General features: G+C 41.9%; 1 protein-coding gene across 1 annotated transcript in view; it reads left to right on the top strand.

Moving 5' to 3' along the window:
- DAPK1 (death associated protein kinase 1) overlaps nucleotides 1-14,509 on the top strand; it is a 130,944-nt gene extending 116,435 nt beyond the window's left edge. The window contains exons 23-26 of the mRNA XM_066604093.1: nucleotides 2,176-2,311; nucleotides 5,312-5,432; nucleotides 9,552-9,740; nucleotides 12,021-14,509. Of these exons, the coding sequence (XP_066460190.1) occupies nucleotides 2,176-2,311; nucleotides 5,312-5,432; nucleotides 9,552-9,740; nucleotides 12,021-13,253 (1,679 nt within the window). The 3' untranslated portion in view covers nucleotides 13,254-14,509. The remainder of the gene's footprint in view (nucleotides 1-2,175; nucleotides 2,312-5,311; nucleotides 5,433-9,551; nucleotides 9,741-12,020) is intronic.
- The last annotated feature ends 1,577 nt before the right edge of the window (nucleotides 14,510-16,086 follow it).

Raw genomic sequence — 16,086 nt, 5'->3', positions numbered from 1 at the left:
TTTTTTTTTTTTTTTACAATTTTGCCGCAATTTTTTTCATGAGAAAGACAATAGGACTTCCTAATGTTAAAAATGCACCACATCGCACAACAATTGCAAGCACATGCGTTGAAGTGCGAAAAAACAAAGGCTTCATAGGGAAACGGGAGTGATTCAAAAAACACAACGATGCGAGAGTGAGTGAAGACGCAGAATTATGAAACCAATGATTTTCAATGGTTTCTTTCCCATTTGCAATGTTTTCACTCATGCGATGGGGAGTGGGGAAAAAATCGCAGCATGTCCTATCTCTGCGTTTTACCTCCCGTGTTTCCCTATGGAGCCTCCTTTTTATCGCATCGCACGAACTTGCAATTTTTCATGCGATGCATTTTTAACATTGAAAACTCTGACTTTTGCGCAATACAATTGCAGCTGGATGCAATGCAAGATTATCAGGAAAACGTATTGCTGACGCTCATAAATCGAGGGAACAAAGACACGATTTTTCTCATGGCAAAATCTCAATTGCCAGGGTGAGGGAGCCCTTTAGTGCGACAAATATGTGACGTACAGAGAATGTTCAAAGTTGTTAGTGTGACCCACTGAGCAGAATCTGCACTTTTTCCCACTAAAAAAAAACTAAACAAAAATATAAAACGCATTAACCCCATAAGAATGAGTCCGGCCGGCAACCCTGCGTAACTTATTTTGCTGTATTGCGGATGACTGCGGTGGCTCGCTGTTGGTTCTGCGCAGTACAGTTTCGGTTTCAATATTTGTATTTCCTGTGCCATCGCTAAGCGATGACGCGTGTACCCGTAGCCCATATGCAATGTCCATTGTGTATGGGCTGCGGGTCGGGCGGCCTCCATTGACATCAATGGGAGGCTCTCCGTGGCAAAATGAAGCATGCAAACGATTTTCCTCCACCCGCAGAGTATCTGCAAGTGTGAGCAAAAAAGCAAATTTACATGCTTTTTAATGCCCATACTTTGGGCGCGGATCTCACAATTTGAATCCGCCCGTGTCAGCCCGGCTTAAGTCAGTTTTAATTTTTTCTTTTTTTTTTCTTTCTTTCACCTCCATCTTCCAAGTACTACGGTATAACTTTATTTCCATCAGGATTTTTTTCCCATTTTACTGGAACCATTTTGGAATATCTAAGTTTTTATTTTATTTATTTTAATTATCCCATTTTCTTGTCTGTAGACCAAAAAACTACAGTTCAGGATTTTTTTAAATTAAAAAAAAAAAGGGGGAAAAAAGCGTTCACCATGCTGGATAAATGTCATATTTTTAATGGTTCAGAATTTCACGAGCTTGGCAATACAATGCTTATTTTCTATTTAGACTGTGAAAATGACTTTTTTGAGTTTTGAATATACATTTTTATTATTTTGAACTATTAAATTTACATTCCCTTTTTTTCCCTTCTTTCTTTGCTTCGCTTGTGGACTTGTACATGTGATTGATCACGCATACAATACACTGCAACACTACTTTATTGTATTGTACCTGTGATGGCCTCATTAAGCTCCACCACTGGCTCCAATATGTCACGTGTGCTGTATGATGAATACGGCAAAGTTAGGCCTCCTGTCCACGGCAGTGAATTCGCCAGCTAATTACGCCGGCCGACGCTTTCCATAGCATTGCTACGGGAAGTGCCGGCCCCTGTCCACGAGCGGAGAATCATTGCGATTCTCTGCTCGCGGCGGGCAATTGCCCCGATTCTCCGCAGCCAGCCTATGTATCAGATAGGGCTGACTGGCGGAGATTCTGCGGCGGGACTTCAACGCCCGTGGACAGCCGGCCTTACTCTTTTATGCTAGATTCTTTTGAACCCGACATGATTCATTTTTCATGCAGCTTGCAAGTACACCATCGCTGATAGGCATATGTAGCCACGGGATTTCTGATTTGCTACATCAGTAGCAATTTATTGTAGTATCACTGAACGATGTATCATTAAGATATAACTTTCATTTCTTTACAGAAACAATGTTTTGATAGACACTATTAGCGCAGGTTTACACACCATGCCCGTTTTTCTTTGGCGCTTCACAATTAAAAGTGTGTGTGTGTGTGTGTGTGTGTGTGTGTGTGTGTGTGATCATTCTATCAATGTGAATATGAGCTGCATAGAATACTTGGACTGTTGATTATTCTCCTGTTTCTCTTGTTATGTGACAGCCTATGGAGGGAAGCTGAAGAATCTTCTTAAAGTAGTCCTGGTTGCAACTCACGCAGATATTGTGAATCTCCCACGGCCTGCAGGAGAGTTTGGATATGACAAGGAAATGGCACTGCTAAAAGAAATTAGAAACCGGTAATTATTTTGACAATTTTATATCATTTAGCAGTTTTCCTTAATGTTTTATATTCTATTTTGAGCAATCACTTGTAATAAGGGAACTGTAGTCTGTGGGGGAACCTGTTAGCAAGAGTTTATTTCCCTGCCGTGCCCCTACACGATGAATACTCTCATCTGTACTTGCTAAGAAATGAATGTTCTACCCGGTGCCCCTCCTGTTACCTCAGTTTTCGTATACTTGTTTTAAAATGGGTTTTATCAATCTCTCTTCAAAGGGGCTGTACCAAAATCTAAAGTTGCTCCCTATCCCATGGATAGGGAATAACTTTGATCATGGGGGGGTGATCACTGGGACCCCCATTGATCCTGAGGATAGAGGTCCTGACGGTGCTTGCATAAATGGAGCAGAGGTCACACATGCACACAGCGGTTTCATTCATTTCAATGACCACACTGAAGATTGCCTAGCTTTTGCACACGGCAATTTCCAATACTGTCATTGTAATTAAGAAGCGGTGGCACGCATGTGCAACACCTTTTAGGACCCCCATTCTTGGGATCAGTGGGGGTCCCAGCATTTGGACACCCACCAATCATAGTTATCCCCTTTCCTCTGGATAGAGCATAACGTTAGATCTTGGTACAATGCCATTAAAGCAAAGTTTATGCTAAAATGACTATATATTTATCTATATGTATGTGAAGGCTTCTAAAGAATTTGGCTCTGATTTGTCAAGGTACTTGCACCAGTTTTCTGGTGTTTTTAAAAGGCACAACTTTTGGCACATGCTTCTTTTTGCCCAACCCCCCCCCCCCCCCCCCCCCCCCCCCCCAAAATCTTGATTTACTAGGTTTTAACACCCCATACTCCACTTTCCCAAAAAGTTGCAGTGGTTCAATGGACGAGGCCTGGCTTACCGTAAGCCCAAAAAATTTTCTATAATTTTATACGACAAACCAGAAAAAATTATGGCGCAATTAGAAATCTATGGCAGCTCATGACTGGTGTAGGTTTAATTTCTAGAGCATGGACTGCAGTAAAAGCCATTGGCCTTTTTTTTTTTTTTTTTTTTTTTTTTTTTTTTTAAGGAGCTGGGATTGAGTTGACCCTGTGGTCCACCTGGTCACAGGTTGGTGACAGTCGGCCCCATTTAAACTCGCCATCATGACACACAAAACCTGATTTTTCATGGCAGATTTTTACCTATGCTTATCAAGATAAATAAAAACTAGCAGCATATTCTATATCCCAGCTCCCCCGAATCCTGTACTCCTGCAAGATGAAGCCAAAATCGCACCCAACATGGTCTAGCATGCTCCAACACACTTCTCTACCACTACTGCCCATTTTTTCTTACAGATAGGTCAGCCACCTCAATTCTGATCATTGCATGGATACAAGCCTTGCTGGTTTACACCGACTGAAACACAATTAAAACGCCCTCGAGGGTATAGATTACTTTTTTCGAGCCTAAGGACAACTAATAAAGTTTTCTAAGTTTTATTCTAAAAAGGTTGGCAGTGCTTACATAAAAATTATACAAAATGAGAAGATGATGATCAAAAGATACGGAGTACACAAAAAACACACAAGTTAAAATACAAAGAAATAAAATAGAAAATACCAGTCTGAGGTTTGAGGGGACCCCCCTTCAATTTTGAAGGTTCTTTGAGGCGTCCCTCTTCTGGATGGAAACCCAATTTAACCCTTTCCAATCCAATTTGTATCCTGGTTTTCCTAGGGGGCTTACTCTTTTTCTGCCGTTATACAACAGCACTATCTGCTGGCTAAAGCCAGTACTGCATGAGGTGACATGTTGGATAGACTTCGACAGCACAGAGGCTGGCAATGTACAGTAAGAGAACCCTGGTGAATGTCTTCCAACATCGGAACTGTACAGCCTTAAATCATAATGTCTTAAGCCGTCAGACAGTGGATTGGAAAGGGTTAATATTTCGGCCATACTTCCTCAGGAGGCACTGCAGGAAGAAAACTATGGCAGCCATATATCACGGCATGAATTTACCAACAGTTAGACATCAAACACAAAAGGATTATTAGTCAAGTAGCTGTGTAATTCTTCATATTCTGGGGGTCACACAACGATGGGAGTGAATGCCTTGTGTCCGCGGTAAAGCCCTGGTTCTGAAAATATAAGTGATGTCTGGCTAGAACTCTTAGAAAAATGAACTGAGATTATGAGTAATCTTGGTCTCCTCTCAGTAGTTGGATGTCACAGTCAGTCAGTCTGGGAAAATGTGTTTTGTGAGAACAGGAGGATAATGGTATCTCCTGTGATTTGTTAACTTGGTTACCCTGGAACAAAGGGCTTACTGGTTTGTCCTAAAAGGAGCAGAAGACATCAAAGGGCCTCCCTGTACAGGTGTGACGGGAATTTTAATGAATATTGATGAGGCTTTTGCTTGTGGCGGGATACACACTTGAGCACATACCTCCAGATCAAAGGTAGCGGATACCAGAGACACTAGCTGACGGGCAAAGATGGGTGAATCTACCTTCATTATAATATGGGACTTATTTACTAATGCCGTCTATAGTGCTAATTTAGACTAAAAATGTGCCAGATTTTTCAAAGTAGCTTTGCTGAATGATGGAGCTCTTGAATTTTAAGACTGCGTAGTTTAATTTTAGACCACTTATTGGCTTGGTTTCTGCCAAAAAATTTTGCCAAAATTTTGAGCAATTTAGGCCATGCCCCTTTTTCAGACAAATCGGAAGTGTCTTAAAACTCATAGTAAATGTGGCGCAAACATGTAAGACCATTTCCTGGCGTACTTTGCACCAGTCATATTTTAAATAGTACATGGGTATCATGTGTCTGATACTAGCCAATGTATGTGGTAGTGTTCAGTTACAGCTCCCCAGATCATTTGTGGTAATTACTGTAAAAAGCACTTGGAACACCCTGTTGGATTTTATTCACAAGACCCCTTGTGTGTAACAAGTTTAGTTTGTTTTTCTTGTGGGTGATTGCTATGATTTCTCTTCTACAGGTTCGGTAATGACCTCCAGATTTCTGACAAGCTGTTTGTGCTGGATGCCGGGGCGTCTGGCTCTAAGGATATGAAGCTTCTGCGCAATCATCTGCAGGAACTGAGAAGCCAGTTAATTTCTGTAAGTCATCTAAACTTTCTCATGTGTGACGGGTTTTGGAGTCCTACATTGATGCATTCTATTCAAAAATGGCTTTTATATAACCTGTACTCGGTAAGGGGGTTTTGCATAAATTTACTTAAAATCTCAGACAGTTGGGTCTATGGTTATAAGGGTTTAGACAGAATTACATGAATGCACTGTTTTATAAATGGTACAAAATTGAAAACAAAACAGGAATACTGGGCAATCAGGTACAAATAATGACCTGTGTACCGGGTGTTTTTGTTAAAGGGAATGTCATCAGAAAATGACCTATTATATCAACCACATTTTAGTGTTAAAGGGGTTTGCCACTGAAATACTATTGATGACCCATCATCAGGATAGGTCATCAATAGTTGATCGTCTGCCGCTCAGGACCCTGAGCGATCAGCTTTGGGCGCTTGCAGTTAGCGCCGCAATAACCGTCGACGGAGCGGAAGCCTCCGCGCCTACCTCCGTGTAGTGGCCGGCGCTTGTAACTGCAGGCACGGCTCTCATTGAAATCAATGGGAGCCTTGCCTGAAGTTACAATCACCGGCCACTACATGGGAGGTTGGTGCGGAGACTTCCGCTCCAGATACAGAGAGTTCCGAGTGGCGGACCCTGGCCAATCAACTATTGATGAGCTATCCTGATGATGGGTCATCAATAGTACTTCAGTGGAAAACCTCTTTAAGCATATTTATTTTAAAAATTTTGGTTGATTTTAGAAAAAAAAGGTTGCTCAAAATCTGCATTTAAAAACAAAAAAAAAATCTTAAAATCCTGCATTTTTCACACTGGCCACAGGGTCTAGTAATAGGCTGATACTACTTGTTCTGGGCAGAAAGCTTTGCAGCAGTCATCTCACTAACAGGATTACACTGATGGTAACACCTCTATAATAGGTAGTGTCCCATTTAGACAGGACAAGGAGTCGCTAAGGTCGTTAGCACTCGTGCAGAGTGTTTAGACAGCGAACACACTGGTTTATGGGCTTAGCGTTTCGCATTCTATGTGAAGCGCTGAGCGGTGAGAGTTTACGCTGAGCGAGAATCCCACAATCCAGTGACGTATTTTATGCGGACTGAAAGTCAACGATAACAAGAAGTGAACAAATGGTAAACGATTTCTCTACTCCCTCTCTGCAAAATGACCCCTGTACAGGTCGCAGAACATGTTTAGTCCCCTCTTGTCCATTGTGTGAATTGCCCACGAAGCTGCTGTAAACCAGATCTTCTGAATCCTCCCAAGTGTAAGGCCTTGTGTCCACGGGCGCGCACGGTGGAATCCAACAGCGGTTTCCACTCGTGCCCGCAGCTATGAGGCCAAAAATGACAGCATGCTTACCTGTACAGATGCTGCGGGTCTCTTCTGTTGCGGCCTGATCTTCTTTCTTCAGCACGGCGGAAGTGCACGGCCAACAGTGCGCCGTGCACCCTTTTTTCTTTTTTTTTTTTTTTTTAATCTCCTGCTGTGCAGCGGGTCCGGACGGCTTCCGTTGACTTTAATGGAAGCCGCGGGAGCCGTCCGTGCAGGAGATCTGCAGGAAAATAGAGCATGCTGCGATTTCTTCCCGCACATGCAACCCGCACGCCAGTAAAAAAAAAAAATCACATCCGCATGCATTTATTTGCCCTGTGGATGCTAATGCATTCCTATGGGCTTCTGGAGCTGCGGATCTCCCGCGCGGGGGACGCACATGGGTTTTATGATTAAAATCCGCACTGGGGCATTGGGCCTTAAATGCAGCTCAATCAAAATGGCCACCCCATAGTCATGAGTAGAGAGTACAGAATTTCAAATTCTGCAATCTGAAAATCAAAACTGATTAGAAATATGTATTTGTTTTTTAATTTTTATAATTTTTTTGGTGGTCTAGTCCCTTTCACTGGGATTTTAATCTTTTTGTTCTTGTTTTAAGGCAACTATTTTCTAGCAGAAATATACATTATACGGGCCTTGAGCCTTACTCGGGCCTTGAGCCTTACTCGGGCCTTGAGCCTTACTCGGGCCTTGAGCCTTACTCGGGCCTTGAGCCTTACTCGGGCCTTGAGCCTTACTCGGGCCTTGAGCCTTACTCGGGCCTTGAGCCTTACTCGGGCCTTGAGCCTTACTCGGGCCTTGAGCCTTACTCGGGCCTTGAGCCTTACTCGGGCCTTGAGCCTTACTCGGGCCTTGAGCCTTACTCGGGCCTTGAGCCTTACTCGGGCCTTGAGCCTTACTCGGGCCTTGAGCCTTACTCGGGCCTTGAGCCTTACTCGGGCCTTGAGCCTTACTCGGGCCTTGAGCCTTACTCGGGCCTTGAGCCTTACTCGGGCCTTGAGCCTTACTCGGGCCTTGAGCCTTACTCGGGCCTTGAGCCTTACTCGGGCCTTGAGCCTTACTCGGGCCTTGCTTTTTAACCCAGAGGAAAAATAAAAGCTCTGGGCACTTGTGGCCAATTCTGCTTTGCAAACAGAAAAACACGGGCTGGGATCATTTCTTGGCTCACGGTAGTTTCATATTTACATCTCCTTTATTATCAGTCCATTCTCCTAAAAAAATGACTCTACCTTTTTTTTAAATCCTTCCACTGTTTTTGGCCATTGCTGCCTCTTGTGGTAGTAAGTAGCGAGCTTCAGCTAGTATTACAGATGCCTGTAACGATGTCCCCTAGACTTCTGCACACTAAGCCTGGATAGTTTCTGTTCATTGTCCTTGTAGAACTGTATTTGCTTAGAATAGCATCTGCTCCCCCTAGTGGTGAAATAATTTTTTTATCAAGACCAAGCTTGTTTTTTCTGTAGAGACTTTCATTTGTGTTTTAAGATGTCCACAAATACAAGCTTTTGTTCTCCTTTTGACACAATCCAACCTTTACCTGTTAGATCAGCTGTCATGTGCAGACCATCATAAAGTAAGCAATTCTATAAAAATGGATGGTTTAAGCTGTTTATACTTTTAACCGTGCATCTGTCTAGAATTAGTATTAAACCATAATGTTTGTGTGACTTTAACTCTTTCATGACCAAGGATCATTGATGCTCCTGTATCCAGGTGACCACCTGCAGTTCTGGTATTCCCATTTTCAAAAAAAAATCATTATTTTTTTTTTTTCAAATTTTTTGGGTCATATCTACCTAAAAGCTTGTTTTTTTTTTGGTTTTTTTTTTGGGGGGGGGGGGGGATTAGTTCTATTTTTCAATGGCACCATTTAATGTACTATATAAGAAATGTTAAAGGTCTGTCAATAGATAAGTAGGGCAGAGTGGAAAGAAAACCCACAGTTGCACCATTTTAAGGGGTTTTAGCTTTACCTTTTATGGAATTGACAGTGCAGTAGAAATGACACCTGGTCTTTAATCTGTGGGTGGGTACAATGCCAAATTTATGTAGTTTTTCTATATAGTGATATTAAAAGTTTTTACCTTTTTTTATTTTAAAATGTATTTGCCATCCTTTTGACCCCCCCATGACTTTTTTTTTGTTTTTCCATCTATGTTGTGTGAGGGCTTGTTTTTGCAGGGCGACCTGTAGTTTGTCTTGGTACCATTTTTGAGAACATACGACCTTTTGATAGCCTTTTGTTCAATTTTGTTCTTGGAGAAAGAATGACAAATGCTATCCTGCCACTGCATATTTTTGTTCTGACAGAGTTTATCATGCAAGGGTAACTATGTGATCGTTTGGTAGGACCTTCTTATGGATGTAGTGATGCCAATTTTTAGTGGTTTTTTTTTTTCCTTTTTAAATGACTGGGAAAAGGTGTTTGTTTTTTGACCTTTTTTTAATATTTTATTTTTATTATTACATTCTTTTTTATCTTTTTATTATACTTTTATTTTTTTTTAATTAGTCCCCAAAGGAGACCTGTACTTGCGACAATTTGCTCGTTTATACAGTATAATACTATGGCAAATGGTCATGGCAGCCCTGGGGGCCTTCAAATGTCCCCAGGCTGCCATGACACCCAGACAGCAGCCCCGTGATCTTATCGCGATGGAACCGATCTGGACATTCAAATCTTGATCAAGACATTTAAAAGGTTAATACTGGGTATGTGCAATTAAAACATAAATAGTGTGCGTCACAAAAGAGTTAATGTATGTTTAATTTTAGTTTTTATTTTTACAGAATTGTTCGACAATGACTCCGTTATGTGAGAAAGTGATCTCCATTTTGCCCTCCTGGAGAAAGCAGAATGGCCCCAACCAGTTGCTTTCCTTTCAGCAGTTTGTCTATGATGTGCAGGAACAACTCAATCCTTTGGCCACGGAGGAGGATGTCAGGAACTTGGCACAGCAACTTCACAGCATGGGAGAGGCAAGTAAATGATCTCCTTCATTAGAGACTGCACTTGGGGTACCTTTACATGGGGGGGTTATCCACCAAATAATTGCTGGAAACAGGTTTTCTGCGCTGGCTGTCCCGTGTACGCCGCCACCGACGGGGCACGGGGCTCAGGAGTCGCTTAGTTTTGAACAAAGCGACTAGTAAGTGAGTTCTTGATCAGTGTAAGCAGAAAAAGTTCATCTTTGAGCGACTGTTTGCAGTGTATGGAAGTGGGGAGCCAGAAGACACGTTGGCATGCTTCGCCTCCATTTACTGAATGACTCTCGCTCCTGAGTGAAAGTCGGAATAGTTGTCGGGCACTTAGGCATCCAACGCTTGTACCATGTATGCTACGGTTTCATGAAAAAATACCCACAGCCATGAATGCCCACAGGAAAGTAATCCACACATGGTTTTGCATCATTGCAGCACCACAAAGTTATGGATCTGTGATAGTTGAAGTGAAAGGTGAGAATGATCACATGATGTGTGATTGAATTGGGTTGCGAGCAATGGGATCCAGAGGCTATCGATCAATGCTGAGGTATAAAGTCCATCGCCCAGCACACTAATAATAAAAGTTGTCAGCTTTTATTTCAAGACCTATTAAAAACCACATAGTCCCAAACCTGGGCGATGAACTTTATAATTCATGACTTATACACTGCTGAGGGAGGGACCATTGATTGGATCTGCTGTTGTAGTGGGTGACTAGCTGTTTTTTGGGGGGTTTTTTGTTTTTTTTCAATATATCAATGCTATTCATACTAATAACTGTTATCTGTGCAGTTACATAGGTCGGAGGGTGAGATAACTATAATCTGTACTCGGTTGTCACATTGTGTTATGTGGGGTTACATGGGACTGATTTTAACGTACATTATCTGGACTCAGAACACGCCATTTTATTTTAAATGAGTGAGAAAAAGAAAACCTTTTGGGCAGAGCTCTTGATTTTTGCATGGTGAGCTGAAGTTTTTATTGGTACCTTTTTAGGGTACATACAGCTTTTTTGATCACTTTTAGGGTGCATTCACACGAGCATGTGCGTACATAGGTGCGCACAAAATGGTCTGCTGGCAACCCCCACAGTGATTTTTCAGGGAAGGGCTTTAAATATAAGCCCTTCCCTGAAAAATCATTCCTATCTGGTGTAAAAAAAAATAAAAATACTCTCCTCTCCACTGCTGCCAGGGCTCAGACGCGTCTAGCCACTTAGGTCCCGTCACTGTAATGAAGTTCTTTCAGCAGGCGGATTTTTAAATTCCCCAGCTGCTAAAAGAGCTGCATCTGATTGGCTGAGCACTCAGCCATTCACTGAATGGCAGCTGAGTGCTGTCTGCGATTGGTCTCAGCGCTCAGCCAATCACAGGCAGCGCTCGGCCATTCATTGAATTCATTCCCCGTCTGCTGAAATAACTTCATTACAGTGACAAGACCCAAGTGGCTAGACACGCCTGAGCCTTGAGAGCGGCGGAGAGGTGAGTTGTTTTTTTTTTTACAACAGATAGAAATAATTCTCAGGGAGGGGCTTATATTTACAGCCCTTCCCAAAAATTACTGCCGGTGTGCCGGCATCCTATTAATTTCAATGGGGTCGCCGGCAGCAGTGGCCCCATTGAAATCAATTTGAAAGCTTTATGATCCTCTGCCACAGCTGGGACTTGAGCCATAAAGTTCTGATCGCTATAATAATGCATTGCAGTACTTCTGTACTGCAATGTCCTATCAACTGCAATAGAGATCATAGGCCATGGCAGGCAGGTAAACCCATTGGTCCTCTGTAATTTAAATCCCAGAATAACGATAACGTCACACAGGGAGCATGCTCCCTCTGTGAACCCCTTACATGCCCCGATGTACATTGATTGCGGCATGTAGGGGGTTAATAGTGGGAATCCATGTTCACATCGATCCCTGCTGTTGCAGCTAGAGGCCGGCTACCAGCCACAGCCGGCTCCTGCTGCAGGATGGTGTGGACTCTGCTCCTGAGCCCACGCCATCCACAGAAAGTAAGTTTACATCCTGGTGCGTCAAGTCTTATTCGCCCCGGATGTAAACTTGTGGCGTTAAGGGGTTAAACTACGGTCTCTGTGCTCATTTAGGACCAGACTAGAGAAATGACAACCCCATGGAAACAAATCTATGCTCTTAAACTGCAATGACAGGCTCAAACCAGAATAACTCCCTCACCTATCTTGTGTTTTTTTGCTTATGCTCAAAAAGAAATAGATTTGTTAGAATTAATGTTATTCCATTGGCTTTTTACAGATCAACATCATGCAGAGTGAGACCGTCCAAGATGTGGTGCTCTTAGACCCTAGATGGTTATGTTCCAATGTCCTAGGGAAGCTGCTGTCTGTTGAGAACCCAAAAGCTCTTCATCATTATAGAGGGAGGTACACCATGGAGGATATTCAACGTTTAGTCTCAGACAGTGATGTGGATGAACTTGTTCAAATTTTAGATGCCATGGACATATGTGCTCGAGATCTAAGCAGTGGTACAATGGTGGATATCCCTGCTCTTATTAAGACTGATAGCCTCCACAGGTCGTGGACTGATGAGGAGGAGGACATTTTAATTTATGGAGGTGTTAGAATTGTTCCTGTGGAACACCTTACTCCTTTCCCATGTGGAATATTTCATAAAGTTCAAGTTAACCTTTGCCGATGGATACACCAACAGAGTGCTGAAGGAGATGCCGATATACGTCTGTGGGTAAATGGGTGTAAGCTTGCAAACAGAGGTGTTGAAGTTCTGGTGTTGCTGGTCAACCATGGTCAGGGAATTGAAGTGCATGTTAGAGGATTGGAAACGGAGAAGATAAAGTGTTGTTTACTTCAAGAATCTATCTGCAGTATAATTGATAACTTATTAGCCACCACATTGCCCGGACTTTTAACTGTAAAGCATTACTTAAGCCCACAGCAGCTAAGGGAACATCATGAACCAGTGATGATCTACCAACCAAGAGACTTTTTCCGTGCTCAAGCTCAAAAGGAGACTTCACTGGCGAACACCATGGCCGGGTATAAGGAAAGCTTTAGCAGCATATTGTGCTTTGGAAGTCTGGAAATTTACTCCCAAGGTAGCTTGGGAATGGATCATCACATCTCAGATCTAAACATACTTGTAAGGAGAAAGCTCAGCAGGCTTCTGGATGCTCCAGATCCCATGGGCAAAGACTGGTGTCTTCTAGCTATGAACTTGGGCCTTCCGGAATTAGTTGCCAAATATAATGCTGGCAGTGCCACTCAAAAAGATTTCCTCCCGAGCCCGGTTTGTGCTCTTCTTCAGGAATGGGGAAATGCTCCAGAGAGCACTTTAGCAATTTTAATGTCAAAGCTAAGGGAACTTGGTCGTCGAGATGCAGCGGATTTTTTGCTGAAATCCTCTTTAGTGTTTCGAGTCAATTTAGATGTCCACGGACAGGAGGCTTATGCCGCAAGCTGCAACAGCGGCACATCTTATAATTCAATTAGTTCAGTAGTGTCTCGATAACTGAATTATTATTCATTCTGGACTCTGCGATGGAGCAGCTGGTGTAAAGAATTAAGTCCCCTATATTATTGTATTACTAGGGTACGAGTTTTATGTCATTCATTTATAGGCATTCCATCTATGAATGTTACATGACCTATAAACTTTGTTCTTTGTGATCTTTCTACTTTTAATAAGAACTGTTGCCTTTTTGTCCTAGATTTTTAAAGGTTCATACTTTGGAATTTTCAACCCAGACTTCTATATGAATGTGCTGCTAGTTACTGCCAACTCAATGGATACAAGCCGTCCCTTTCATGTAAAAGATAGTTATTTTATACTACTTAGGATATTACAATCATAGCTGCTCATACAAAAAAAAACACGAAGACTCATTTTCCACTTGTGTTTGCTTAATATTTTAATATAAAAACTTTTCATTGGATTTAAAGAATGGATTCTCTTTTTTTAGGAGGGAACACAGTGGTGCGAGGGTACTACCGGAGGAGAGGTACAATTATGGCTATATGGCCCTGCAGTTAAAATCTCATCGTGCTCTACCTCTTAATCACTTTTTTCATGAGAATCATGACAAGAGTGTCTTCTGTTGTAATTTAAAGCGCTCTTAACAAAAAATTCTGTATTGTGCTTGTATTTTTTTCCAGGGCAGTCTTCAATGTGACTGTATGGCTCAGGTACATAGTTGATGAGTCAAATGATTATCTGAAATTTTACTTCCCAAGTATTACCGGCTTTGTCCATTAGTTCCTTCAGTGATTGAAAACTTTTTTTTTTTTTTTTAAACACAGAAAAAGCTTTATTTTACAGTTTGTGCGGCCTTGAGAATGCTCAAGTTGACGGGCAACAGGACGTTTTATTCAGTTACAGCTTCTCAGGTTATAGGTTCTTACAAACCTTCTCAAGTGTAAGACTTATATTAGAAGAAATCTTGCAACAAACACCCATTGCAATATTTCTAGTTTAGACACAACAGGCATCTTTTTACTGTTATTATATACAAGGGCGCGTTCATGATGACTTTCCCGGTACTTGAAACCACAAGCAAATGTGTAGGAGTTTTGCTTGCTGCCAATACTGAATGAGTACCTGTTTCATTAGTGTGCTTTCTCTCTGAAGATGCATGCAATGGATGAAATCTTTTATGTGAATATACAGGAATGACATTTCCATTTTTAATCTTTTGTTTGTAGAAAAATTTTAAAACTTTTTATATATGTATATATCTATGAATAAATATGTTGCCTGTTGCGGTTTTATTCTCTGATTCATTGTATATGTTGAATTAAAAAGGACACATGGGGTGGAACTGGAATGGAAACTGCAGACAAAATCCATGGTAAATAGCCATATTTCCCACACACATTGCAACTGGGGTTGGATCATCTTATTATCCTGCAGTGCTGATCCAGAGGAGGGACAAAAATACCGTGAGATAGAAGCCTATTTTCTTCATTTTAGGGGGGAAAAAAACACTTCCCGACTTGGTCTGGCAATCTGAATAATCTCTCGATCAACAACCCTTCTAAATACATTCAAAAGCATCCAGGCCCCGTTCAAACTCATTTGGGGAAGAGAGTTCCATAGTCTCACTGCTCTTACAGTAAAGAACCCCCTTCTGTGCTGGTGAAGAAACCTTTCTTGTAGACCTAGAGGATGCCCTCCTTTTAGTCACAGTCCTGATGGGAAAGAGGTCTCTATTGACGCCTAAAATATTTATATATAGTTATTAGGTCGCTCCTCACCTTTTTTTTTTTTCTAAGCTATATAACTCTAATTTTGATCATCTTTCTGGGTATTGTAGTCTTTCTGCTTCCATTTTATAGCTTAGCTGCCTGCCTTTGAACCCACTTAATCTTCAATATATTTCTTGAGCAGCAGTGCCCAAAACTCACTGATCAGTAATACAGAAGTATTTTTAGCTGCTTCAATATTGCAACCAGGACTCAGACCCTGTGGTATTAATTAACTAAACTTCCCCATCCTTCAAAGGAACCGGTCATCACCTCAGGATTGGTCATCAATAGTTGATCGATGGGGAACCACTGCTCAAGATACCCATTGTCCAGCTGATTGCCATGCCACTGCAATACAGACAGCACTGTCCACATCGACGGCAAGCCCAACAAATGGAAGACTGGCGGATGCCTGCCTATCAATTAGTGATGACCGGTCCTGAGGATAAAGTATTAAAAAGAGGCTTACTAGCAGCACACAGTTAAAGACCAACCAGGGTAGGACTGGAATCATGCAACAGCCACCAAAGGAACTTGAACCAGTATTCCAAAATCAGATCCATAATAAAGAGAAGCCAGTGGCAGCATAAGATGGTGCAAAGTAACTTTATTCCACCATGCCAAGAATAAAAAACCTACGTTACGACCCAGATGTTCTTTGTCAAAGACCCTGTGGGTTGGAACATAGCTTTTTATTCTTGGCATGGAGGAATAAAGTTGCTTTGCTACCTTGCACCATCTTTTGCTACCACTGGCTTCTCTTTAATACAGTCCTGAGGAGAAGTCATCAATGGTAAGTGTAGTTGGTGGGACTAAAAAAAGGAGAAATTCTGCCTATGTATTTGAGTGGCACCCTAACATTTATTCCAGACTTTAACCTGGAGATTTCCGAGGACCAGATAAACCCTTTGGGACACAATCTAACTGCATCAATCTTTAGGAGTCAAAAATTAGAGTTCTAGGACTATGTGCCCATACATATAACACTCCAGATGCCTTTTCAAAATAGGCTGCTATGTGTGTACAAGAGGAATAACACCATTTCTGGTCATTATATGACTTGTATCCTGTATATTCCCATTTGCATGGTGTGTATCTGA

This window comes from Eleutherodactylus coqui, chromosome 5 (assembly GCF_035609145.1).
Source record: "Eleutherodactylus coqui strain aEleCoq1 chromosome 5, aEleCoq1.hap1, whole genome shotgun sequence".
Classification (NCBI taxonomy): Eukaryota; Metazoa; Chordata; class Amphibia; order Anura; family Eleutherodactylidae; genus Eleutherodactylus; species Eleutherodactylus coqui.
The sequence above is the reverse complement of the archived record's forward strand: the minus strand, read 5'-3'. Positions and strand labels throughout refer to the sequence as shown.